Consider the following 26,673-nt stretch of genomic DNA (forward strand, 5'->3'; position numbering starts at 1 on the left):
CCGTTAGCAGGTGTGTACAACCCGGGGAGCCTGTGGAACGGGAGCATTTAAGGTGGAAATGTGTCCCGCAGGTAAACATTCCCTTCCACTAAGAATAACGGGGAAAGTCTGCTTTCTGTGGGAAAGCTCTAAATCTCGCTTCAGATCCATGTGGCACACGGAATGCACCTCGTTTATTCCCGACAAAGAGTTTTCACTCAGCTTGACACAACAGGGTGTGGCGTAGCGAAGGCTTGCGTGTGTGTGCACTGTGAGATAAAATGGTGACAGGATCTGGTTTTGACATGGCTGGGTTTTAACCTCTGTGGGTAGGGCAAACTCTATTTACCTATGGGCTGGCTTGGCCCACATTGAACCCCACTATCGCCGGAGATCCCTGCGTGTGTTATGGAGCAGCACATATCTACCGGGCGCTGGAAACCAGAATTGGATAAACACAGTGCACTGTGTGTCCTCTCCTTTCATGCAATTCAAAAATTTTAAAGGGACAGAGTGAACATCACGTATGGGTCAGCATAATCGAGCACCTGTGGAGATGACAAAAACCAGAGACCTGATCTGTCTTCCTGCAGTGAAAGGGCACAGAACTTGGTTCTCAGGACAAAAAGGAGCAAGAGATTTGGGAAGGAAGGAGAGAGAAAGTGAGGAGAAGAGAGCACACACAGCACAAAGTGTAGGGCGTGAAGACCTGTTGAATTTGAACTACTGAAAAAATATAATGTTGTACAAAGGAGGAAATTCTTCTCCTTTTTATCCACAGGAAGTCTAAAACCTAAAGGGGAAAAAAGTGACTGACAGAAGGAAAACTAAATGAGGTCTCTTGCTTCCTAGTTTGAACCATTCGGTCCCAAAATGAACTTTCAGATCCAAGCTCCAAACTCAGAGGCAGCACGATTGCTGTTTCCCCAAGGAAGGCGTCTTTAAGGATGGCACAGGTGCTATAAAAATACATATGAGGAAAAAGACCATAGCCATGTTTTGTCATCAGTTAACTTTATAGGATCTGCGTACCACAGTGTGGCATGAATTTCTCCTCTGTGGATTTCTTAGCATGTTTGATATGTGGATGTGAATTGTCTATGTATAGGAGAGAAACCCTGAACTAATTCATCTGCCTGCCTGCATGGCTGTGTTGTGAAACATCTACCAAGCTGCATTTCACATGCCCACTGTCCATAGAATGTGCCAGCCTCCACGGTCAGAGATGATGACAAACACTCGCTGAGCAGTGCCTGAGTGCTCCAGACGCCCACCGAAGGCTGAGTCTAATGGCCGGGTCTGTGCTCTCCACTCTGTGACTCTGACTTCTTGTGGCCAAAGAGTGAGCTCAAAAGGTATTGGTGGGCGCATTACAAATGCAAGCAGTGTCTTCCTGCAGCTGCCTTTAACTAACGCACGCCAACATTTTGGAAGAGACGCTGATATTGTCAGGAGTGGAATATGTAGCACTGGGGAAGCTGAGGTAGAAAGATCACAAGTTTGAGACCAGCTTGGACTATATATCCAGACTATGTCTCAAAAAAAATGTTGATAATGAGCCAAGCTTTAGAACCACATAAGTTCTTATTTAGAATCCTGTTGATCACAGGAGCACAACCACACACAAGAAGATTTTCAAAGGAAAAATTTGTAGATAAAAAAGTAATGATAAAGTTTTCTTCTTCAGCAAATTTGACTTACTATCCAAACAAGAAAAATAATAAACTTTAATTTACTTCTAAGATTGTCTAAGCATTTTTTTTTTTTTTGCCCTAAGTGACAGCTTCTACTCCATCTGTCTGATGAAAATTTAGCTATCTTTATGTAATTTCTGGAACTAAATAGCATGGAAACAAAAGCAGTTCTCTGTACCCTCAGTGGGAGGAGTGTTCATCTGAGAAATGGAGAAGTGTTAGATGTCGCAGCACTGAAACATGGATAGCAATTTTCCAATTAAAAAGGGGCGAAGGGGTGGCCCTCCAGAATCAGAACAAAGCATGTGCAAAGGCACAGAGTCATGGAATGTGTTGGATATTTTAGGAACACAGGAGCCAGAATAACAACAACATAAGTACGTGGCAGAAAGAACAGAAACAACCCGGAAAGCTGGAACGCCCATTATAAAGGACCCTGGGTACCATTTCAGTGAATGAACTTTATTTTGAGGGCTGCCAGTGAAATAAGCATAGCACAGCACATTTATTGATATAATGTGCCTTAGAAAAAGACAGTCTAGAAAAAATGCACTGAGATAGCAGAGCCCTTGATCCGAGTGATCAGTTACATCATCGTGGTGAGAGTCCTGTGAGGGGAGCTGTGACCAGGCCATAGCTGAAAGGCGTTTCTGAGATGCAATGATACGGTTTGGTAACTACACAGAGTTTTTCATCTGTGTGCTTGTTTGGTTTTAGGGATTATTCTCTTTCTGAATCTGAGCAACATCATTGTGTCAAGTACCCACGTCCATGGCTTCTACTGGACCAGAAGTTATCACGTATCATGTCAAGTGTGTTGTGATATATGCAACTACACCGAGGGGTGAGTCAGACTAGATCCATGTCAAAGTGCCTTGCTAACCGGGCATCCCAAAGCGTCCGGGTGCAAAGCACAGATTCAGGAAGAGAAGAAAGATAAGTCTTTGACTCCACCCAAACACACCTGTCTTAAGTAAAGCTGGACAGGTACAAATACAAGAAGTCTGCTCGTGCAGGTACATGTCTTCCTGCTCCTCTCCCCTCTGCACTCCTGCAGACATGAAGGTCACAGTAAGTACATTTTTCACTTTGAACTCAGTGCCTCGTAAGTGGAGACCATTAGTATTCTAAGATACTGATTACTGGGGCATGTATGGTCACCATAATGGAAAAGTTTGACAAATAAAATCTTCTCTTTCCTTTTTATAGAATCTGGCATTCATCAGCATGTCTATACAGAAGGGTATCCTAGCAGGATTAGACAGATATCTGAGCACCTTATACCAAGTTATCTTCCATAAAATTACTGTTCACATCACTCAAGTCAGCTGTCTACACAGGACAAGAGTCCCTGAGCCCTAGAATGTGCTTGATCTTTCATCATTCTTGAATTCTTCTTTTTACCAAAAATTCTGATCACGTGCAGGCCAGATTAAAAAGCTGCTTATCACAACGTGCAGGTGGGAGGTTAGATTTCATAGTCTTTGCTTGAAATGTGTGATCAGGTAAGAAAGGCTGGCCTCAGGCCCTGTCTGTGACATGTGTTTTGGAAAGCCTCCAAAATGTACAGATGCTGCAGTCTCTCAACTGTGGTTCCAGACAGAGGCCAAAGAGTGCAAGAGGTGGACCCCACGTTCTGCAAGCAGTGCTAGAAATAAGACTACTTTTTATAGCAAAATGCAAAGGAGCAATAATCAGACGAGTATGTTTGTGTTTCAATATGCTATACCTTGTACTATCTACAGCTGACTCTGCTTTATAATGGGGTTTCAAATGTAAAACAATGATTTAGAAATAAATCCTCTTAATAGCAGGAAGAGTTTTTAAAAGGTTGGTGATGAGGCTTCAGCTATGAGGTAAAACATCTTACTGCTCTGCTGGTCCTCTGGATGAGTCACTTAACCTTTAAAGCTTAGTTTCCTATTCGGTGAAAGGATTACATTGTACTAAATATTCTCTAAAATTCCTTCCACTTATGACTCCCTAGCAGACTATTTTTAAGTCTTTTTTTAAGACTTAAAAAGTCTACTTTTAAGTCCTTGTAAAAAATAATTTTAAAAATTCTTCAAATTAATAAGAAAATAATATTTTTACTACAAGGAGTCTGTCAACCCAGACCAAACAGGAAAATTAACTTACATCATTCTCAAATGTGATTTGCTATGTACCCACTTACATACCATGCATGCTGTTTACTTAAAAATGTATTCTTGGTCAGCTTTTGAGAAGGTTTACATGCAAACTGAAATCTTTACTAATGAATCAATAATTCTGCATTATCTTTAAAACTTTCTATGGTTAAAAATACAAGGTAAAAGAAGAAAATATGTCACAACAAACTAAAAAATTAGTGAATTTTTTCCATAAGCATGAAGAGAGGAAAGAAAGTGTCACTGCGCCATGGAACAGTGGTCAATGTTATCTGTGATTGCAGATGCTCCTGATGGGACTTCTTGGATTCTTCGTAGCTCCTGGTTTTGCTAACTATGTAAGTTTCACTTTTTAAGGTTTGTTATCAAGTGGATTTGCAAAGAAATACGATATTAAGTCATTCTCGATTTCTTACTAACTTCAGAATATCAACGTGAACGACGAAGGCAACGTGGCTGGAAGCGGGCAGCAATCAGTGAACATCAATAACGCACACAATGTGGCCAATGTTGACACCAACAATGGATGGGACTCCTGGAATTCCCTTTGGGATTATGAAAATGTAAGGAGCCAACATGCAACTTCCGTTTTTTATAAATATGGTGTCTTTTTTAAAACAACAACAAAAAGGAATATGCCAGCTAACCAGGAAAAAATAAAACCTAATTACAAATAGTATAATAGTTATAAGAAAGAGAAATCATTTTGCTCACTGAAGTTTGCTCCTCATATAAAATTAATTAGTGCTAATAAGTATGGAGTAATCAATTAAATAAAAGCCAGTAAACAGTTACCAAGATTCCCCAAATGCAAAAAATTGTAGGAATATTATACAAATATGAAAAGACTTTGTTTGCCTGAAGATGGCCTCACTTAATTTTTGTCTTACCTGCCTCCTTGAAATGTGAGGAACAAAGGGGCCTAAAATATAATAGATTTCTAAAGTTTATTTCAGTAAAATATTTATATGATTATTAACCCTTATCATGATAGAACTGAAGATAAAGCTATGAATTTGATTATATTTCTTTCTCTCTCCCTATCTCTGTCTCTGCTTCTCACTGTCTCTCCTTTGTCTATCACTCTATCTCTCTGTCTCTGTCTCTATCTCTCCATTTCTCTTCCTGTCTCTCTATCTCTGTCTCTGTCTGTCTCTATCTCTCTTTTGTCTCTGTCTCTCTCTCTCTCGCTCTTTCTCTCCGTGCCCCTCAAAGAGCTTACAGTCTGTCCTTGTCCTTAGAAATGTTAGCAACAGAGATTATTTCAACACAGCACCAAACCTAGAGCTTCCATCTCAGCTCATGATTTAGGAGCTCCATTTCTTTCTGTGGATGAAACCGATTTCTGACAAGAGACGCTCCTTGGAGAACATGCACCTCACTGTCTACGGTCTTCTCTAATAGGGCTTTGCTGCAACCAGACTCTTTAGCAAGAAGTCATGCGTCGTGCACAAAATGAACAATGATGTCATGCCCTCTCTTCAAACCCTTGATGCTCTAGTCAAGGAGCAGAAGGTAAAAATAAGTCTTTTTAGTTTTGGTGAGAGGAGATCAAAGTCACTGTCATTCCCATTTGACCACAGGGGAAGAACAGTAAAAATAATTTGTCGATTATTTGAAATTTAAATGTAACTGGGTTCCTAAATTTCACGTATCATAGTTGAGATAGATGAGAATAGGGATCTATGGTTTTTTGAAAATGTTTTCCTGAGTTCATATTCCTATAATTGATAGGTGGGCAGCTTTCATTGACAAGACAGAGACAACAAGCTATATTCTGACAACTTGATTGTCACATGGCCCATTCCAAGAAACTTAAGTGATCAAATGAGCTCAAATAAATAAATTTAGAATTCGATTTTTGTTTTTATAAGGAGCAGATTCTCTTGGGACACTTAGAAATGCTGACACGTCCAGAGCTAGAATTAGCTCTTCTTTCATTCTGTTTTTGAAAAATTGTTGTCAAGCAGTTACCCTGTTTTGATCTTGTGCCCCTTAGCAAATCAGCGAACCACTGGGTTTGGCCCTCACACTGTTTCTCTTTCTTCCTTTCCATGTGTCTTCTTCAGGGTCAGGGAGCAGGGAGCGCACCTCCAAAGGTTCTGAAGTACTCTGTCAACTCCAACCAAGTTGATGATCTGAACAAATTTGGACAAAACATTGCTGGCATGTGCCATGGGCTTCCAACATATTTGGCTGAAGAGATTCCAGGTGAGTACTCTCCCACTGTACATTCCAGTGAGGGGTCATGGGTTACCTCTACCTCGAGCATGTCTTAGAAGGCATCAGTCGTGCAGGGAATGGTTACCAAGGCTAGCACCTCTGCAGCACTGTTTTATGTGCTTTGAATGTGTTAACTAATTTGTTACTCACAGAAATGTTGTATTGCAAGTTCTTTTGTTAGTCTTATTTTATAAATGAGGACACTGAAGCAGAAACAGAGAGAGAAAGAAGTCACAAAGCGTGAACCTAAATCAATTCCAAGTGTTTTTGACACTATATTCTCTGCTTAAACTTAATAGAATGCTGCCTTTCAAGGGTGCATCTAGAGTATTTAAGAGAATATTTAAGACATATTTAAGATATGAATGGCTAAGTGAAAGAATGTCTCTTTGTCTCTAAACAGTAAAGTTTATAAACAGTAGAGTTTATTCTACTCTGTAGCTCAAACACAATTTCTGGGCATTCAAAATTAGATTATACAAAATGTGTCCACCTAATAACCAAGCCAACAACAATTTTCTAGATCTCTGAATTGAGTGATTGTATCTTGATTAATTGACAAATAGGAGAGAGAGACAGAGACAGAAAGAGAAACAGTCACAGAGAGACAGAGACAATGATATCTTGAAATCTGTGCATATCATTTGGAAATTGTGAGATTCCTCCACTGCCTGAAAAAAAAAGATGTATTTAAATAGTTGTCGATATAGATTTCTTTTCTTTTTATTAGGAGAAATTTACTCAGAGAAATGCTACACTCTTAGTGTACTCTGGATTCTGAACATTTCCCTCTGTGGATCAACTCTTCAAAGCGAATTTGAGAAATAGAAGCCACTAAGTCATCAGAGTATGCTGTATAGAAAAAAATGTTCCGAGATTTTTGTCATGTCATTCTGATAATGTCTTTTTCTAGTTAATTTGGTTCCTTTAAGCCTCAATAAACCTATTTAGCACTGAATTCAGTCTACAGTAAGATTTCTTATTATTCTTCTTTGGAAAGCACAGGATCATAAGTGCGAGGTGGTGGTGGTAAGTTGTTGGAGTGCAGTGGACCCAACAGTTAGCATTATTCAAAACCTATTCCTTATAAAGAACCCCTTTAGATGTTTCTAACCACAGCCCTGGGAATTCTTCCAAGGCCATCAACTGCTGTGAAGGCTGCTCTAAAGTTGATTTGCAAAGTAACATTTAAAATTAGCAAGGACAAAAATCCCCTCAAAGTAGCCTACGCCAGAAAGGGAGGTTTATGGCAAGGAGATAGAATTCTATAAATCCAAGGGTATCAAAGAGAGGAGCAAGGGGTTCCACGGACACCAAGACCTACCCTGCTTTCCCATGTCCCCAAAGCTGCTTGTTGCTCCTCCTCTGTTCCCATCTAAAACCTTCTTTCTTCTTTTCATCTTGCAGATAGCTTTTTCTATGCTCAAAGGAGTTGAACCAAAATGTGAGCCTTGGCCCCCAAATGTCTTTCCAGTTCAAGAGATTATGTCATGTTGAATCTCAATTCCAAATTTTCCTTGATCTTGTTTGATTCAAAAGTCCACAACCTCCACATGTTGATAGATGAAGCCAGGAGGTGAAGCCACACGGTATCCACTGAGCACAAGAGTTTGCATTTCAAGAAAAAAGTCTCAAAGAGAAAGACTACAAATGTTACAATATCAACCTGCAGTTTCATTTTACAAAGTTGCTCCCAGACAATTTCTTTAAATCCCAGTTGCTAAAAGAGGGCATTTCAATCTTTCCACATACTTTGGGATAAAACATCCCAAAGTAACCCTAAAAACCAAAATTAAACACATTAATTTCCACAGCTTCAAAAATACTAATATTTTATATCAAGTCTTAATAGGAAAATATTTGTACAATTTACTTTATCCTAACACAATTTCATTGCTGTCCACATGAAGTGAATGACCAGAACAAGACAGAACAAAGCCAATTGAAACAATGCAGTGAAATTGGTACAGAACTTCAGAGCAGGATACCAGGAAAACAACAATAGCTACCATAGTGTATCTTGTTATCTTCACAATATTGTCCATTCTGTCAGGTATAGCAAAATCAAACCAAAAACAGAACAGTATAAAACCTATCAAAACAGAATACTGAATAGAGAGAAACAATCAGAACAAAGCAAAACAGTGATGACAATATTCGCCTTCAAAAAGATGGTAGAAGGAAATCCCCCATATTTGCTATATTGCATATGGTCATCCTCCCAAGAGATGCTCAGACCTCTGGCCCCAGGTCAGCATGATCAACCCAACAATATGAGCATTTAGTTGCTCATATTATGTACCTTAGTTGCTATCAACTCTGGCTGTCCTTGACACCTTCCAGTTGCTAATGGGGATGGGGTTGGGGGTTGATTCTCAGCCTGTGCCCAGTAGGCTCATGGGGGAGGCTGACTTGTTCTCTTCCTGGCCCACCCACTGCCCACTCCCACCACCACTGCTTACCAAGAAGGAGGGTTCGTTGTTTTCTTGGTTGGTCCCCCAAGTTCCACCACGGCTGGATCTTGGGTGACGCTGACTTGTTCTCTTCCTGGTGAAGTAGTATTTTTAAAATATTGCTAGGCCATAAGTCTGTCAAAGACTCATCAAAGGTTGCCAAGACACTGCCTTATTACAAGTAAAAAAAATAATAATAGTAATAAAACTATGACATAACCATATATAATGTCATGTACCTGACTTTTGAGACCTGATAAATCCCACAATTTATGAAATCATCTCATCACTATTTTGAGATTAAAAAGTTAAATTCATTATGAAGATATAAAATGTCTTAGATTCTGTATACCTATTAAAATCATATGAGGGAAACATAAAAAATGCAAGTAAAATTAAACAAATTTGCTATCCTAGTTGAAGATTCTAAAATATATTTTTTGATAACTTATGGAAAGAAGTTAATGTACAAAAATTTTTTAAATGCACTTAAATTTATTTTAATGAATATATATTTATATTACTACAGAATGTATTTTCTTCAGCATATATAAGAGTTTAATAAAATTTATCCCATGCTTGAGCATAAATCAATCTCAAAAACTTTCAACCCTTGGCACCATAAATGACATATTTTTCTGATATCTATTTAACTGAGATAAAATAAATAAACCCCTTCAATTAAAGCAAAATAACTCCATCTAATTTTGAAGTTAAGTAACATACATCCACATAACCCAAGAGATAGAGAAAACTACATGATTAAAGTTATAAAACATTTAAAATTATAATTATGAAATAATAAAAGACACATATTAAAAACCTTATAGTAGTATCTACATCAATATGTAGTAGAAATTTATAGCTTAAGTCTTTATTTATAAAAGAGGAGACTCTAAAAATTAAGTTAGCTTTTACCTTTAAAAATGAAGTAAAGTTATATACAAAATAAGTTAGAGGAAATATATTTATTGATATCAAAAAATAATAAAATAGGAAACTAATAATAGTGTAGCTCAACAAAGTCAAAATTTGCTTCTTTGAAAAAGCATAAAATTGACAAAATTTAGATAAACGTAGCCAGAAATTTTAAAAAAGGATAAATCAGAAAGGAAACACTGAAGTAGACTAACCTGCTTACAGATGCCATACATATTAAGATGCTAATAAAACGACATTGTGAGTAACTTTCTATTAATATATTTAAAAGCTTAAGTCAATCAAATTTCTGAAAAAGTAAACTACGGTGACTCTGGAAGAAATAGAAAACCTAAATAGTTCCATAATCAGTAAGAGAATTGCTTTAGAAGCTTATCAATTTCACATGAGAAAAATCTAGGTCAACTTGGTTTTTACAGGAAATCTAACAAACATTGAAGAAACAAATTTTTCTATACAAATTACTAAGGTGTATAGGAAGGAAAGAACCAGTAGTACTCTCCAATTCATTTCATGAATTTACTTGATTCCAATGGCAAAAATAAGACAATTAAAACCATCTTTCTAGCTCTTTGATCCATATTTATAATCTGTATTCCAGAAATACATGGATTTATTCATCCATCACCTGCTGGATGAAGCTGTGAACTTCTCCATCAAAGCTCCCGTTGCCTTTCATGCTATGAGGTGGCGTGCAGACATCATGGCACCACGCAGAAACTGGGTCTTAGAAGGAAAAGGGGCGCGTGAAACTGGGACCATGTCCTAGTAATGCTGACAAACTAAGACTGAGCCTCATTTGTCTGGTTAAGAATCCAGTGTTTTTCTTTTTTCCCCTCTCAAACATTTTTTCAAATGATATCATTCATTGGGAAAGCAACCATAGGTTATGAAAGAAAGGTTCAATCTGCATCAATATCAATATCAAAAGCTGTTTAAATGAAGGCTAAGTCCTCTGTGCTCATTGTGAAAAGTATAAAACTCCAGAGCTTGAGGGCACACGCACGCACACACACACCCCACAGAGTTGATCTCAATAAGACCAAAGTCTCCCCAGGACTTTTTGCGTTTGAGGCAGTGCGATGAACAAGGCTGTCTTTCATACTCGAAAAAGGAGATGGACACTCCCTCCTTAATTGTTCATCTCTTCAGTGGAAATTGCTCAGGAAACAGTGAAACCCAGCACCACACCCTCACTCCCAGCCCACACACACACACACACACAAGTAAGATCAAATTTTTTCACAATCTCAAAGAACTTCTTAGGGAAGGAATATAGAGAAGGCATTTTCCCACTTAGGTTCTTAGAAACAAATCCATTCCAGCCTCACAGGGAGCTTGGCTACAACTGCCTTAACCATCTCCTGAAGGACTCATGTAGCACACTGCATGGAATGGTGGATTAAGCAGAACTGGATTCGAACACTGATTTATAGGCAAACTAATTAATTGCTCGTGGTGTTAGTGGGGAAACAACATGGCTAATTAAATCTATTGTATTAGTCAAATATCATAATACTCATTGAAGGCTCGCTTTTGGGCCATCTCCTTTGGAAACTATCTTAGTCACGTTCTTATCACTAAAACAAAATACTTGATATTTATTACTTAACAAGGAGAGGTTTAATTTAGCTCATGTTTTCAGCTGGTCAGCTCCATGGCAGAAATGGCATGGTGGAAAGACCTGCTAAGAAGAAAGCTGCTCTTGTCATGGCAGAAAGTGGAGAGAGAACGGAGGAGCTAGAGAGAGAGATATACCCTTCCAAGTCACAGCCCAATGACGGACCTCGAACCAGCCCCACCTCCTAAGAGCACACGCAACTGCTGGACTCACTAGTCAGTGAGCCCACTGGTGAGAACAGTGCTCCCATGAGCCAACTGCCTTCTAAAAGCCTCACTTCTGAACACATGATGCTTTGGGGGACACTGTAGATCTAAACTATAACAGGAACCAAGTTGCTAAGCTGTAAGAAGCTCAAGCCACAAGGAGAAGCCACACAAACATGTGAAGATTACAACTCTAGCTGAGCTCCTGGCTGAAAGCCAGTATCGTCATTCATATAAGTAGGCTATGTTGGCCCTGTAGTCCAGTTGATCCTTTAGATGATGTAGCCCAATTGATATTTTGTTGGCACCTCAATGGAAACACCAAAAGTACCCACAAAGTCATGGCAAATAACATAAATTATTGTTAAATCATTACATTGAGAATGACTTATTTTGTAGCAGTAGGTAACAAGAAAGTTGGCCAATGCTAATACTTCCACTGGCTACCGAAGATATACAGGACCCTGGTAATCAGAGAATATGTTGCTTGAGAATGCTCTCTCTCGTTCTCATGTTCAGCAGAGTTCCTTTTTGATACTGGCCCTTTCCAGGATTGTCAAAGCCCTTTGACAAAGAGGATAGCCTTGGTTCAACCCATCTCTACTTCATGGGATTCATGATGTGAGAAGTAAGGAGCATTAGCTTGGCAGCAGCTCAAGAAAACTAGAACACATAGAGACTTAAGTTCTTCTAAGGACCAAAAGGGAATGGCTGTTCTTTGTTTCACATGAATGAATTCTCCTCCTTCAGGATTACTCCTAATGACTCAAAACTCAGACAGACTAGATTGTTTCAGATATTCAACTAATAGATGGTGTTTGTCTTTGACCGCAAGTGCCAATGGGCAGGCATAGGAGAGACAGAGTCCCTGAGATTTGCAGAAAAGGCTCTGATGTATCTGGCTGCAGCTCAGCAACCTGAGACTCCTACTGCTCAGAACAGTAGAGCCAGCCCCGAGGAAAATGCACACTTTTACTCAGTGTGAGTCTTCCTCACTGAAGGCAAGGTATCTTAAATATGCTTTTAGTATTGCCTGCAATGCTAATCAAATACTCTGTTCTACTCGTTTTTCAGAATGTTTCCATTTCTTCAGTTTTATTTTCTAAACATCTTCAAGTACTATTATCTAGTTCGCATGATTGTCACTTTTAAAGATGAGCTGGCATTATTGTGCTAATTGCTCAATAGGCTTAAACAAGCTTGGCAGAATTCCTTAGTAGAAATGTTAGAAAAATCTGAAGCCTCTCACTGAAAAACAACTGTAAATTTTTACTCCAAATAATAAATGCACATAGTTTAAAATTTGAACAAGCTAAGACATAACAAAATGCTGTCATTTGCTCTTCATTTATTCTTTTTTTTTAACCTGTTTTAGCTACTATTTTTCTATCTACACATTTCTAAATGGTTTGAATACATCAATAGCACATTGTTGATTCATTGATACCAGATAGTATCCATTGACTATCTATTTTTGAGGTAAAATTGGCTCTTCAGAGTAAATCACATCAATTAGCTATTCATTTCCTTCTCAGCAGCATCATTTTAGAAAGCTCCATCCTTCTACCTAGACTGTCTGTACTCCAGGCCATCTGTATAATCATCATCCTGGGTCAGGCCTTCCCTCTCATCCTCAAGTTCCTCTCTCAATATTCTCCCAAGAAACAGAAACCACCAGTCTGTCAGGGATTTGTGAATGCTTGCAAAGAGATGGACAGACAGATAGACACAGAGACAGGCAGAGATAGAGACAGAGACAAAAAATAGAGACAGAGACAGATAGAGACAGAAAAGAAGACGGAGAGACAGGACTTAAAGAACTGTCTCATGTGACTGTGGAACCCGATCAGTCCAACTCAGCAGATTGGAAACCCAGGAAAGAACTGACATTGCAGTCCTGAGTGCCAGGGCAGCTGGGAACCGGGCAGAAATCCTAATTCTCTGAGAGACCTGAGTGTCTTCTCCTGAGACCTTCAACTGATTAAATGAGACACACCCACATACCAAGGGTAATCTTTATTCCATGTCTACTTATTTAAATATTAGTTACATCCACGTGACCTTATTTTTCTCTCTAGAACCTTATAAAATATCTGTCCTGCGTGTCCAGAATTTTAATAATAAACTCAGAATAGGTCTGTTTTTAGCTCTTCTTTAGGCACTCCGAAGACCCTCCCAAACTAAAAGCTTACAGTCTTTTTTCTAGGAAACTTGTTATGATGTCTCCACTTTATTTTTTCTGTCCTTTCATACCACGACTGTGGTATGTGGATGTTGGACCTTCTGGACGTGTCCAGGATTTCTCTTGTGGTTTCTGCTTGTCTTTTTCCTTGTGCTATCTATTTTTTTTTTTTTTTTTTTTTTTTTTTGTCTTTTTCCTTTTAATCGGTACTGGGGATTGAACTCATGACTGCCTGCTTGCAAGGCAGGCGCTTATGCCGCTGAGCTAAACCCCCAGCCCCTATCTTTTCTACTGTACTTTTCAAAATGCCTTTGAGTTTATATCATAATTATTCTGTGGAGTTTTTTCAATTTTACTATTGAACTCTGATTTCTAAGAGTTCTTGTTTCCCTCTGAATGTTCTTTTTCTAGCATCATCTTCTTTCTTTATAGATGTAATATCTTCTTTTAATACTCCGACAATAGCAATTGGGGAATTCCCTTTTCCTGCATAGTCTCTGTTACCTCTCGGTGTATATGTTTTTCTGCGTGTGCTTTTGTCTCCACATTTGATTAGTCTTTCTGTGAATGTATGCTATAAGGGAGGTCACAGTGAACCTTTAACTTGTAAAAATGTACTACAGTAAAATACACATCACCTTCAGTTTCCCTTAAACTGATATCTCCTGTTTTGAACACACTTTTCCGTCATTCATGCCATTTTCCGAAGCAGTCTTCTTTTGCAAGTGTCTTTAGTTACACTGTTGTGCCTTTCTCAATGTCCTGAATCAATTCAACACATTATTATTTTGATCTGGGGGAAGAGCCAGACGTCACATTCTGGTAGGTAAGGACACACCACCTATGTTTAAGGTTGGGGTTGTGGGTGAAGCTTGTCTTCATTATACTTCACTGCAGAGTAAGGGCAGTCAGTTTTAAGGGAGGCTTGATGTTAGCATCGGTAGGATTTTCCTGTTAGGTTTACAAATTCCCAATAGAAATCACTCCAGTTTCCCTCCTGGAAGGTAAAGTTGGGGTGAATTGGGATGGCATGTGGCCTCAACTCAACTGGGCTGCACACCACATTAAACAGGATCTCTCTCTCTCTCTCTCTCTCTCTCTCTCTCTCTCTCTGATATTGACCGATAGATGCAATGGGCTCATTTATTGCAGACCTCTGGATTAGTCTGAATTGGGTTGGGGCCTATGTCGAATGAGCTTTTAATCTCTGTATTTGGGGTGGTTGTTAACAGGGCTTCAAGCTGGGGTTTTGGATTGCTCTTAACTGAATCAAAGATTATATTGGACTGAATTTATTTTTAAGTCAAACTTGGCTGCTATTCGGTTGGGGTTTTAATGAGAAAAAGACTGCAAAGCTTGGACTATTTCTGTGCCGAAGCTGCAGAGGGTCTGGTTTATGAGGTGCTATCAGGGCTTCTTACTCACGTTATGGTTGCACCGTTTGGTTTCACTTTATTTCTGTTGCCTTTGTTTTCCTCTCATCCAAAGTCATTACTCAGCTGTTTCAGATTCTTTGGAAACTTTGTTTTTATAGATGATAAACTGCCTCTGGAAATACTCATGACTTTTTACAGATGTTGGTCTGAGGGACCAGTGAAATCTCCAAGAACCTACCAACATGACGGACAGGAAGCTAGTGGACATTATTATATCTGTCCATATTGTGGCAAATATTTCTAAGGGGGAAAAATTCCAATATTTCTGGGATAGTCTGTGTTATCTAGATTCGTGTCAAGCATCTTTTCCATGAACCCAAACAAATAAAACTTAGCTGTTCCAATGAGATTGTTGGAAAGTTAGACCTCACTGTCATTAGAATACAACTGTATGATTGACAGCTTGATGAAAAGGGCTGGGTCACAGTGTCAGAGGTGGCAAAAGAGAGTGAATCACTAAGAGGTCAACAGATAGGTCATATTCAGGTACAGGGATCTGAGCGGAGGGCTGCAGCCCTGGTATGACCAGTCTTTTGGAAGACAAGGCACTTAGAGTTCTTGACATTTTTAAATACTTAAGGATTTTTCTTGCAGTAAATAAATCATTTGAACATTAACAAGTTACTCCCTTGTTCCTTTATATTCCTGAAAGTGAGATCCCTTTCTTTGTAACTCAGCCCTCACATTCCTGCACTGGAATTCTTGGTGACACTGAGGCAAATCAGTGTATCAGATCAGTGAGATTTCTTCACGGCTTGTCCTCCGGATTGCCTTAGTATGTGGCACTGCTGACTGCTTCCTCCTCTAAAAATCTCTTCCCTGCCTCAGCTTCAACATGCATGATTAATTTTCTCATGAACGTCTTCAACCCCAGAAATGTCAAGCCATATTCTGGACCCAACGCGTGCCTTGTTTTCCACTGGCTTGAACAGCCTCTGGAAAATCCTATATATCTCTTTGGATCTTTAAAAGGCTAATAAATCTTTTCCAGAACGTTGAGCTCCTTGGCAAGGGTTAGCAACCAAGATGCTCCAAGTCCTATTAGAACAATGAGAATTTCCTCAAGAGGATGGTAACACATTTGAGCAGGAAGGTTTGGACAGGTCATAGTATTTAAACCTTTCCCTAATTATTTTTTCTTGGAAGCTGTCATTCCCAAAATATGAGTTCAATAAGCATTATCTAAAAAGAGTTTTGTTGCCAAGAAAGTGAGAGAGACAGTTAAGTAATTTTTTTCCTAAAGAAATTCCCAAAGGTTTAACATGGTACTAAACATTTATTAGTTATCTATTACGGCATAACATATGGCCCCCAAAACTAGAGGCTCAAAGTAAAAATAAACATTAGTTCATGACTTTGGTGAGCCAGGAATTAAGAAAAGGCTTAGCAGAGTGGTTCTGACTTGGGGTCTCTCATGAGGGTGCAGTTGAGATGCCAGTCAGGGCTGCAGCCACCTGACGGCTCCCCAAGCTGGAGGACCTACTTCCGAGATTGGTCTCTCCCACGGCTGGCAATTGATGCTGGCTCTCTGCAGGGAATCATTCAGCACCTCTGGAATGAATGATCCAAGAGAGCAAGAGGGGAAATCAGTGTCTCTGTGACCTAGGCTCAGAAGTCACACTCCATCAGTTCTGCAATATTTCGTCAACTACTGTACTATAAGTCCCTTACTCAATAAGAGAGGTTGTATATACAGGAGATGAGGAACACGGAGGATCATTTTAGAGGTAGGATGGTACAATACATTGAATTAGCATTAATGGGAAATCCCACTAACATTAATGAGATTTTATGGTTTACTCACTGTGGTAAACCACTATTGTATAAGGGTCTGGGAGGCATAGAGAGGCTTAAAGACTCATAAGGGTTCAAAGGCTTAGAGGAAAACTACTACGGGGTAAGGGTCTCACCTGTGGAGAGGAGGATGTGGAGTGTGGATAAAGAATTCTGACAGCGGCCATGTGTGTGTCTGTAGGTGGACTCCCAGATTGGAAGACACAGTAGCAAGATCTGGGGTCTCACTGGAAAATGAGGCTCAGAGACCACTGTAAAGAAGACCTTCCAGTCAAGAAGCCCCAGCACAGGCCTTGCCTGCCAGTCTCAAATGTTTAGACCAAAGCTGTTTTACTCCCACTGCCCTGCACCAAACATGCACAGAAAAAGCCAGAGTTCATAGGCTGAAAGAAAGAACTGTTGTCACAGAATCCCTAAATTATGGAGACAGAGACGATCTAGAGAGCTCAGCTCTTCCGAGCTGAAAGCTACCAGAGTGCCACACTCTGTGGCAACTGTGCGTGCTTTTCAAAGCTGTTTTCAACTGGACCCCGACACACTCATGGCCATCTGTGCTAAGACCACATAAGGTCACTTGGATGATTCAGATGACAAAAGCCTTGTTTCTCCCTACTCGATTTGCACAATGGCTTGTGTTTGTCCTGGAGTCAGAACCACAGTGCTGGGAGGAAATGAGTCCTTACCAAATATTTATGGGGACCATATCCATGAATACAGAAAAGGGAGAGAAAGTATATGAAGGTTAGAAAGGATGGAGAAGCGGTCATGGAAAAAGAAAGGGCAGATACGTGACTTAAGGGAAAGGAAAACTTTCAGCTGTGCAAATTGCAAATGTTAGGGTAAAAGAAGTTTGTATCCTCAGTCTGGAAGTCCCCTCTCCCCCAGCCCAGCCACTCTCCCGTACACCCCAACAGCGCTCTGGCCGTCTTTTACCACAAGGTGGCACTCTTTGAACTTTCTTCTCCCAAAAATATGAAAAGGGGGGAAGAGGGGAGGGAGAAAAGGCAAAGCACTGCCCAAACCAAGAACAATTTGAAAACCCACCCCATAATACTTAAAATCCGGGACAAAGAACCGTCCGGACTGAACTGCTTCGGTTGCAAAATCTCGGCGCAGCCTGGGGAGCCTCCCTGCGGCCCGAGCCGGCGAAGCCCCTTTGCAAACGTGGAGCTCGGCATCGGGATTCTTGAAACCTGAAACCTAGAAACAGAACCGAAGCGGAAACCAGAGGGAAAAGCTTGAACTGCTGCAGACAATTGCTTCCGGGGAGTTCCGAGGGAGCCGGGCTGCGGGGCCCCCTGGATGGCGCGCGCCTGAGGGTCGCGGCCAGTCGTGCGCGCAGCGTGGGGAGCGGAGGCCGGGCTGTCCCCGGGCTGCGGGTCATGGCCACCGCGGAGCAGCGCGCCCTCGGCCTCGGCTTCAAGTGGCTGTCTTTGGCAACTCTTGCACTCATCTGCGCCGGACAAGGGGGACGCAGGGAGGATGGGGGTCCAGCCTGCTATGGAGGATTTGACCTGTACTTCATTTTGGACAAGTAAGTGCCGGGAGTCGCTGCAGCCAGGCTGAGCTGGTGATGCTGCTTTTCCTAGGCGGGGCCGGTCGCAGGGTCGCGCTGGGACAGGCGAGCACCCCAAAGGACCTGGGGGGCCGCGGGAGGTGCTGGCGGCCAGCGTCGCGCCTTTGTTGGGGAGCGCTCCTCCCGTGCTCGTGGCGCTGACCAGCCTCCCCGGGAGGCCACGCTGCTTGTTGGGGGCGCAGACTTCTTTTCTGTCTTACTCTCTGTGACCTGGGAGCAAGCGAGGGAGTTGGAGGATGCTATTGGCTTGACTTGCTTCTGTGACTCCTTCCCGTTTTGGTGATGAAGGCTTGCTTACTACCAGAGGAAGGTCTTGCAGCCCTTCTTAGTGTAGGTAAAAGTAGCGCGGGCATTTCAAAGCCGATGGTCTCTTTTTAAAAACAAAATGCATACTCTTTGTTCCCGATAATATAATGCATCTTTCTAAGCTCTGAGTGCAAACACTGTCAGGGTTTCTCTACTTCCGCGCTACTGAGGTTTAAGCTTGGTGATCCTTTGTTACCAGGCTGTCCAGGAAGGTGCAGATGTTTAGTAACATCCCTGGGCTTGTTTACCCACTAGATGCCAGGTACACTCTCCCCTTCCCTGATTATGGGTGGCAACCAAAAATGTCTCCAGACCTTGCCAAATACAGTATTCCCAGCGAGTAAACGCTCCTTTTCCTTGGACTTAGATTCCAGATATAGGCAAGTTCAAGTTTTTGACTAAATGGGCTACCCGGGAGATGCAGGAGCGCTGGTTTCCTTGCTAAAAGGAACAGCAGTTAGACTTCAGGACTTTTCTCAAGGAAGAGCTTAACTCTGACCAATTAAACACTTCCCAGATCCCCAAAGCTTTGCCAAGCCGCAGGCACTCGGAAGCTACATGCTATCTGCTGAAAACCAGCTTTTGAACAATAAAAAAACCCTCAGAGAAGAACCTTGTTTTTTAAAACTGCTAGCACTCAAGGCCAGGAGAGAGCTTGCAGTTACAATGGTGGAGAGATGAATTTCACAGAGTGGAAAGTTTTTGGGGAGTTGGAAACAGAGCCCTGCAAAATAAGCTGGCCAGCTAGACACCAGATGTGCTTTGCAGTTGCCTCTGGAGTTGGTTTTTCCGTAAAGACTGTTTTGAATCTAGACTCTTTGGATGAGAAGGGAGATCTCTTTCTTGCAGATTTATGAGACAGAGGATACTGAAAATGCAATCCAAAGCTAAGAAACGGAATTTCTTTTGTTACTTTGGTGGGTGAGAGCGCTAGCCATGGACTCAGGGATGGCAACTGAAAACACTCTGGTGCTATTATTTGTGCTCTTTAAAAAACTGGTTCAGAGGGATGTACGAGGAAACTTGGATCACCATCCCCCTGTAGAATGACTCCATACTGGAAAGACAACCCATTCTTCCCGAGTTAGTTTATAAACCAATTAAACTTTTCAGTTCAGCCCAAGTTCTGAAGTTTATCTGGGTGATGAGAAGAATTTAACAAAATGAGTTTAAGCTTTCCTTGGAGGGGAGTAAAAACAAACTACAATACTTTTGGAAAAGAATAATAAAGAAATATTTTCTCTCCAATATTAAATTACATTAAAAGACAAATTAGTAAGAGCTGCATAGTAAAGGCCAAGGGCAGAATAGAAAATCTAGATATAGATCCAAGTGCAAGTCAGCATTTAGTGGAATTTCAAGTAAGTACGGAATGAACTCATTGTTTTCAAAAGTGGTTTTTGGACCCATGGTTTACAAAATGAGGGGAGAAAAAGGTTTGATCTGTACTTTACATCACAAACCAAAATAAATCTCAGAAGGATTGGAACTTTAAAATTTTAAGTGAAATTATCACAGAACTGGAAGAGAGTTAGATGAGTATTACTGTAGTCTTACAAGATAATTTAGGCGGCCATTAAAGTAGTCTTAGAGCTTACAAAGCATGATGACAATATGGGAACTATAAAAGGACAATACAGAGATTTGAACAAATGAAAATTCCATATTCCATAAGTGAAAAATGCCTCAAATAAAATATAGTAAGTCACAGAACTTTGGCAACATAAGTCACTCTATGAAGACTGCTCAATATGTAAAAAGTAAGGAGTCAGGGAGAGGAGCTTACCTAGCATGCCGGAGGCCCTGGCTCAATTTCCAGCACTTCCCTTCCCCCATAGTAATGAATTTTAAAATTATAGTTAGTGGTTTAATGAATAGCCTACCTGCATATTTCACAAAGGAAAAAATATATTCACGTCAATAAATGAACAAAAAGTTCAACCTCACTAGTAATCAGAGAAATGAAAAAATCAAACAAGATAAAATATTTATTAGGTTGGCAAAGACTTTTAAAGAATTAAAGTATTGAGGACTGACCAAAATGTGAGCACTGCCACATGTTAATAGGGAAAATGTAATTTGGTATGTCCTCTCTAGACCTGCGCTGCTCAGTAGAATTTTCTAGGACGGTGGAAGTGAGAGGATCAGTGCTGTTCAGTATATTAGCTGCTAACCACAGGTGCCTATCAGACACCTGGAATGTGACTAGTGCAGCTGAGGAAGTGACTTTTAAAACTTTTCTTAATTTAAATTTAAATAGCTGCATGTGAATACCAAATGAAATAGACAAGATAATTTGGCAATATGTTTCAAATGATTTTAGAAAAAATCAAGACTCTCCTAAAGTTTCATATTTTAGAGAAAAAATATCCAAATAGTCACCAGAAGTACCTTAATATGTGTTCATGGTAGTGCTGTTTATGATAATAAAAAATGGTAATTACTGAAATGTCCAACAACAGGAGATTAAGGTAAGGCATGATATATGCAGAGTATTGGTTATGCATTGTGTATTAGACATGCTGGTTGGATACTTTAAGAAAAAAATCCGTGCTCAAAGTATACTCTTAGGTGAAATTACAGTTACCAAACACTGTGAGCATTATGAACCTCCTTTGTAAAAAAAATTAAATACATAGTTGTGTGTGACCATATTTATCTTATATAATAAAGGTGTTTCTTTCTAGAAAACAGGAGCTTTAACTTCTGTTTTTATACTTTCCTGAAACTTCAAAATCTTTTATAAAAACATTAAGTGGAGAGAATCTCTAAGCAGTGTGCTAGGGTTCCCACCCCTCACTATTATAAAGGAAGTTGCTTCTTTTATATTTAATCTGGAATGAATTTTTAAATGTATTGTTAATTCCTTTAAAAATAGTTACGAATCCAAAAATGCTTGGGATGGGGGAAGGGACTGTGGGAGAACTTTGCAAGCATGTGACTTTATGTTCACAAGTGGATGCCTCTGACTTCTTTTGGTTGTCCTGTTGCCTGAATCCAGGGATGGTTTTGTGCTACAAATAAACAACTTGCTAGAACTTAGTGTGATTGTGCGTGCGCCTCCAGCCTGACACTTTGAGCCAGGGTGATTTATGTGATTGTTGAGTCTAGAGCTGGGGGATGGGCTGACAGACTGTCTTGGCAAACAGGCCCCTGGACTGTCCCTAAAGACATGCTCTTCTGTCCTAGAAAGAAGCTTCTAGGACATTGCTGTCCAGCACCCAACCACAGCAGAGCGGGAAGGGAAAGAATGCTGACTCGTTTTTTCCTTGGGCTTGTGAGATCCTCTGCTTGGGGAAACAGTCTGCAGGCTGAAACCAGTGGATCCCAGGAACTAAACCTACCACTGTCCCTCTCCCACCCCGACAAGGCAACTCTCTTTCCGCCTGCGAGTGGTTCTCTTTACCATGGCATCAAATCTCAACTCGTTTCAGCTTCCAGCCGATACATCTCTGGTCTGGAGGGAACCCAGATTATACATTCAGTGGAATGTCCTGTTTTCTCAACCCGGCGCAAAGACGGCATAATGATAACCTAGAACACCACAGTAACACAATAGGGCGTTATTAGCAGCTTTGGCGACTGGGCTGCACAAGTCTTTATACTGATGGAATTTCATGTTCATTTAAACATGCTTTTCTGGTTATAGTCAGGAAAAGCAGATTGCTGGGAATTCAATCGGAGGTTTGAAAAGTCAGATTTGGAAGGTCTCTGTCCAGAGAAAAACAGTAAAGGAGCAGCTCACCTCTTTCAAGTCTTCCAAGGCTCTTCAAAGATTAATGCACTCTATTTGGCCAAACTTTCCTCTCTCCCAGGGCCCTTGTGTTATTATAGTATATATTTATATATCACATATTGGTCTGTTTTATAGAGAGCGATTAGTCACTTAAATGGAGAAAGTGAATTTTCCATCCTGAGTCTTAGGGAAGGGCTGGCTTTGGAATATGTCCTCTAAAAACTTCAAAAATAGAATCTGGGGAAGACAGCAAGAACTGGAGGAGATAATGGGTGGGAGAGTAGGAGCAGGTGTTGAACAGACTTATTTATGGGGAGTTTTTAAAGCCAAGGCCTGCCATATCTTTGCTGTACCCAATAAATCATTGCATGTGAAAGGGCCTCCCATACCTCCTGCCCATGAGAACCCCTGGAATCCCCTCTGCAGCTTCCTTTTGTACAATTTTCTCTCCTCTTCCCTGTGTAAAGGGATTCTGTCCTGTTACTCACCTAAACTTCCAACTGCAGCATCCACCACTGGATGACCCAACGGTGGTGATGATCTGTGGGACCATTACTGTATATAATATTCCACATACATGGTCATGAGACTGGTTTTTAGCATTAGACCAAGAACCTCACTACCAGATATAGTATTATCTTTTTGGGGGGGAGAGGGGATATTTTCTTGGTTTCCAAACTACTAACTTAGAAATCCTTAGAATCAGAATTATGTGAGTGTCACTCACTCATTACGTTCATTCATGTGAACCCCAGAGTCACCTTTGTTGAGGGGGAAGGCAAGCAGGACGGCCCCTAACTTATGGATGAGAAAATTTTTGTTCAACTCAAGGACTAGGACTAGATCATGGTAGGGGCCAGGGCAGTGTCTCCTTTTGGTTCTCAGCCCTGCTCTTCCTACTCATCTGTCCTGTGGACAGTTGGGCTGTAATGAGAAGCATGTGGCTGGACAACTAGAGGACCTGGGCAGGCTCCTGGAATTAGGACTCTCTGCATCTGATTTTCAGTAAATCACGGTGCATACGGCAACTTGGATTGCTTACTTGAGGAACTACTGCTTCACTGTTAAATCAGCCAGAGTAGATTGAAGGTTTTAGGGACTCCAACCCGCCGTGGCCCGCCGAGGTGCTGCAGACATCTGGAGGGCTGACTGATGAATCAGATCTGGGATATGTTCAGGATATCTGATTATTTGGCACTTAAAGATCCAATCAGTAAATTAGTGATTTGCTCAGATTGAATTTGCTGGAAAAGGCAACTTTGAGTCTGTAACTATGTTAAAACACAGAGATACAGCTTGTTATCAGAAGTACTTGGAAGATGGTCTTAGCAGTGATGGCAAACCTTTTAGAATTTTCAGTGATAACGAACAGCCAGCTGGAGAACGCATGCCATAGGTTCACCATCACTGGCTTAGAGTCATGAAAATATGAAACTGGTTCTGAATAAAGAAAACAAAGTGTCCAAAGAACTTCATAAATGCTACAATAATAATTTTAGAAGACATCAGAAAAAAATTTCAGACCAGAACTTTTGTTTTGTTTTGGTTTGGTTGAGATGGATTCTGTGATTGGTTTTAAATGTTCCACTAGGTTCTAGATTGGAGAGGACCCATCAGACCAAGCAGTAGTTGGTAGAAACACTTACAATCTACAAAGTTCGGCATGTGGGTCCAAAATAAAAGTAAATAAAGAGAAAGTGTTTTGTTTTGTTTTGTTTTGTTTTTCTGTCTAGGTCAGCCGAGTAATTACCTCTACTTTCTTTGGCTGTGGAGACCTGCTAACACTTAGCATCCAAGCTAACAATAGAATCCAGGAGTGCTGAAAGAAGGCACCTGTCTTTAGATAACCTGCAATTATCCTCAAATGCTAAGATGCCTAGTGATCTAGGAACAAACTCTGGCACCTCTTAGACAGCATTGGCTGCCACATAGATGAAAATGAAATTTGCTATGCTAACTTAGACTGTGTGTCTGTTTTTGGTATGGGGGGCCTGACACTGGGCTCTACCTTTGCAATAAAAGACAAAAAGGGTGTTTGCACATTATTTAATGTTTTTCAAACATTTCACATTCATATTGAAAAAGAAATTCAATTTCTTCTACTGACTCAGCTGATTCTTTTCATTAATTTAGCACAAGTAGATTCTCAATCGAAATCATCAGTGTATACAGTAATAAAGGTGTGGGTAGCACAGTGCTTATTACAAGCAGTGTCCTGTCCTGGGAGGTGCAAAGAATATAAGAGAAGCAGGAGACAATTCCAGAATACTGACTTTTTAGGCAGAAAGAGAAGGACATTAGAAGCACTCCAGGAGGCCCAATTTAAAGGCCCAGTGAGGATTTCCGCAGAGATAGGCAAAGTAAAGTTGAGATCAACAAGAAGCCAAAAAAAATAACAATTACTGAGCCTTAGTTTCTTACAAGATGCTATGGTAAATGTTTTGCCTGTATGGTAGCATTTAATTTCTGTAGTTCCTTTCAGGTCTGTACAGTCACAATCACCATTACACTCAGGAAGAAACCGAGGTTTAGAGAAGTTGGCCAAAATCACTCCAACTGGGAAAACTTTACCTCAAACCCAAGCCTCTTGGGCTCAAAATCTATTCACAAAGATAAAAAAAAAATCTAAATTGGCAAAAAGCTATCAATATAGGTTAGGTTATGCTGTGGTAACAACTCTCAAAGTTTCAGCGACAGGAAAGAGCAAAGGTTTATTCTTTTCCCATACTACATTTGATGAGTAGGAGCAGGAGCTGTGCCCATGGTTGTTTGGAAAGCCAGATTGTTGGCGGGTGCGGGGAGACTGCTACTGGACACTTACTTGACCATCATGGCTATGAAGAACAGAGCGCTCGAGGATGTCTTGCACTGACGATAAATGCTTCAGCCAGAAGTGATGTTTATCCTTCCACTCATAGCCCACTAGCCACAACTAGAGGACTAGAGGCTAGAACCTCATCCATGGGACTAGCCACATGGCCTCACCCTATAGGAAGGGACTAAATAAATGTGTCCAGAGGAAAAGGAGAGCTAAATATGGATAGGGAGTGCTATGGTTGATAAATTGTATCAACTTGAGGAGTTCAGAAATTTAACTAAGAGACTCAGCAGAGAACCAGGCTACTTATTTTGTAAATATCCTGACCCTGTGCAAGAGGAGGGCATGGAAGTGTTATGAGTGCTATACCCACCCTGGACTGGGGGGGTGGGCTTGTGCAGTATAAGGGAGAAAAAGAGGCTGCCCTCCCTCTTTTGTTCTGGATGCTTTTTCTGGCTGCTGTTTTGAAGTTTTTCCCTATGCCATGCCACCCTGCCGTGGAACCAACTGGTTATGGACTGAAACCTCCACAAACAGTGAGCTAAATAAAACTTTCTTTCCTTCATTTTGGGCGTCAGGTATTTTGTCCCAGCAATGAGAGAAAAGTAACTAAGACAAGGCATTAAATACCTCTGCTGTAAGCATGATTATACATTGCTTTAGCATAAGTAAGCAAGAAAGAGTAGTCATTAAGGGAGGTTTCTGGAGAAAGTCCAAAATTACTGTCAAACATAGTATTTCAAGTCTGCCCCGGAGTCAACGATGCATCCTGCTCTTTTCCTCCCCGCCCTATGCCTTCCATACTTTGGATAAAACATGTAGTGCAGTAGGTGGGAGATAAATTAAATTAATGGAAGGCTGAAAGAGATTAGTCATGCTTTTCTGCCACCTGAATATTACACGAATGTATTAAAAGAATCTCGTTTTTTATAGTTGGTGGAATATGAGGGAATTTGACACCTTGAGATAGAGTGTAGCCCCTGGAATATTACAGCAACTGAGCTAAGAGAATGCTCACAGGCTACAGAAGTTATTTTAGAGTTTGAGTCAAGAGGACCTGGGCTTCAACTTGTTTTTCACAATGGGAGTGCTGATGGCATACTTCATGAGAGTTTTTCACTGAATGTTTAGACTACTGATCCTTACTTTCTCAATACAATTAGCCTTCCTGGTTACCATAACCAATAAATAAATGTCTCCATGTTTATTTTTAAATAGCTTTTTCTGGAGGTGATATCACCCTGGTTGAGAAGCCCTGAATAAGAGACAGTAAAGTAGAACAAAACATGCTAAAGACGTTGATTCCTAAGACCCTAGCACCACATCTGAGATGTGGTAGTGGTGATGATGGTGATAGGGACAAGGGTGATGGCAGTGATTATAGCGATGACGATGATGATGATGGTAGTGATGCTGATTGGAATGGCAATGGAGGGAGAAGAAGAAGTTTCAGGTTTTACATCTTAATTTATATGAAAGTAGTGGTGCTGATGTTTAGTAGTGACGACAGTGAAGGTAGGATTGTTGAAAGTGATGCCAGTGGTAACAGTGATGCCAGTG

At 40.6% G+C, this 26,673-nt stretch overlaps 2 protein-coding genes across 3 annotated transcripts in view; both read left to right on the top strand.

Moving 5' to 3' along the window:
* Positions 1-2,693: 2,693 nt before the first annotated feature.
* Gkn1 (gastrokine 1) lies at positions 2,694-6,874 on the top strand. The gene is made up of 6 exons (XM_003468931.4): positions 2,694-2,744; positions 4,108-4,161; positions 4,249-4,386; positions 5,228-5,338; positions 5,893-6,061; positions 6,792-6,874. Exons 1-6 carry the CDS (start codon positions 2,694-2,696, stop codon positions 6,872-6,874), a joined length of 606 nt encoding a protein of 201 aa, XP_003468979.4.
* Positions 6,875-17,682: 10,808 nt separating this feature from the next.
* Antxr1 (ANTXR cell adhesion molecule 1) overlaps positions 17,683-26,673 on the top strand; it is a 201,495-nt gene continuing 192,504 nt past the window's right edge. The window contains exon 1 of one of the 2 annotated variants that reach the window (XM_063229544.1): positions 17,683-18,211. In XM_063229544.1, coding sequence (XP_063085614.1) covers positions 18,060-18,211 — 152 coding nt within the window. In that variant the 5' untranslated portion in view covers positions 17,683-18,059. The remainder of the gene's footprint in view (positions 18,212-26,673) is intronic. The other variant, XM_003469037.5, reaches the window with a different exon arrangement.

Source organism: Cavia porcellus, unplaced genomic scaffold (genome assembly GCF_034190915.1).
Source record: "Cavia porcellus strain 051 isolate PalLab524CR breed Dunkin Hartley unplaced genomic scaffold, mCavPor4.1 scaffold_18, whole genome shotgun sequence".
Classification (NCBI taxonomy): domain Eukaryota; kingdom Metazoa; phylum Chordata; class Mammalia; order Rodentia; family Caviidae; genus Cavia; species Cavia porcellus.

Bases quoted from the DNA above. Each gene is read 5' to 3' on its own strand.
- Gkn1 (XM_003468931.4), top strand. From the start codon at position 2,694: ATGTCTTCCTGCTCCTCTCCCCTCTGCACTCCTGCAGACATGAAGGTC. The intron at 2,745-4,107 runs GTAAGTACATTT...CTGTGATTGCAG, and splicing joins CTGCAGACATGAAGGTCACA to ATGCTCCTGATGGGACTTCT. The intron at 6,062-6,791 runs GTGAGGGGTCAT...AAATTTACTCAG, and splicing joins CTCTCCCACTGTACATTCCA to AGAAATGCTACACTCTTAGT.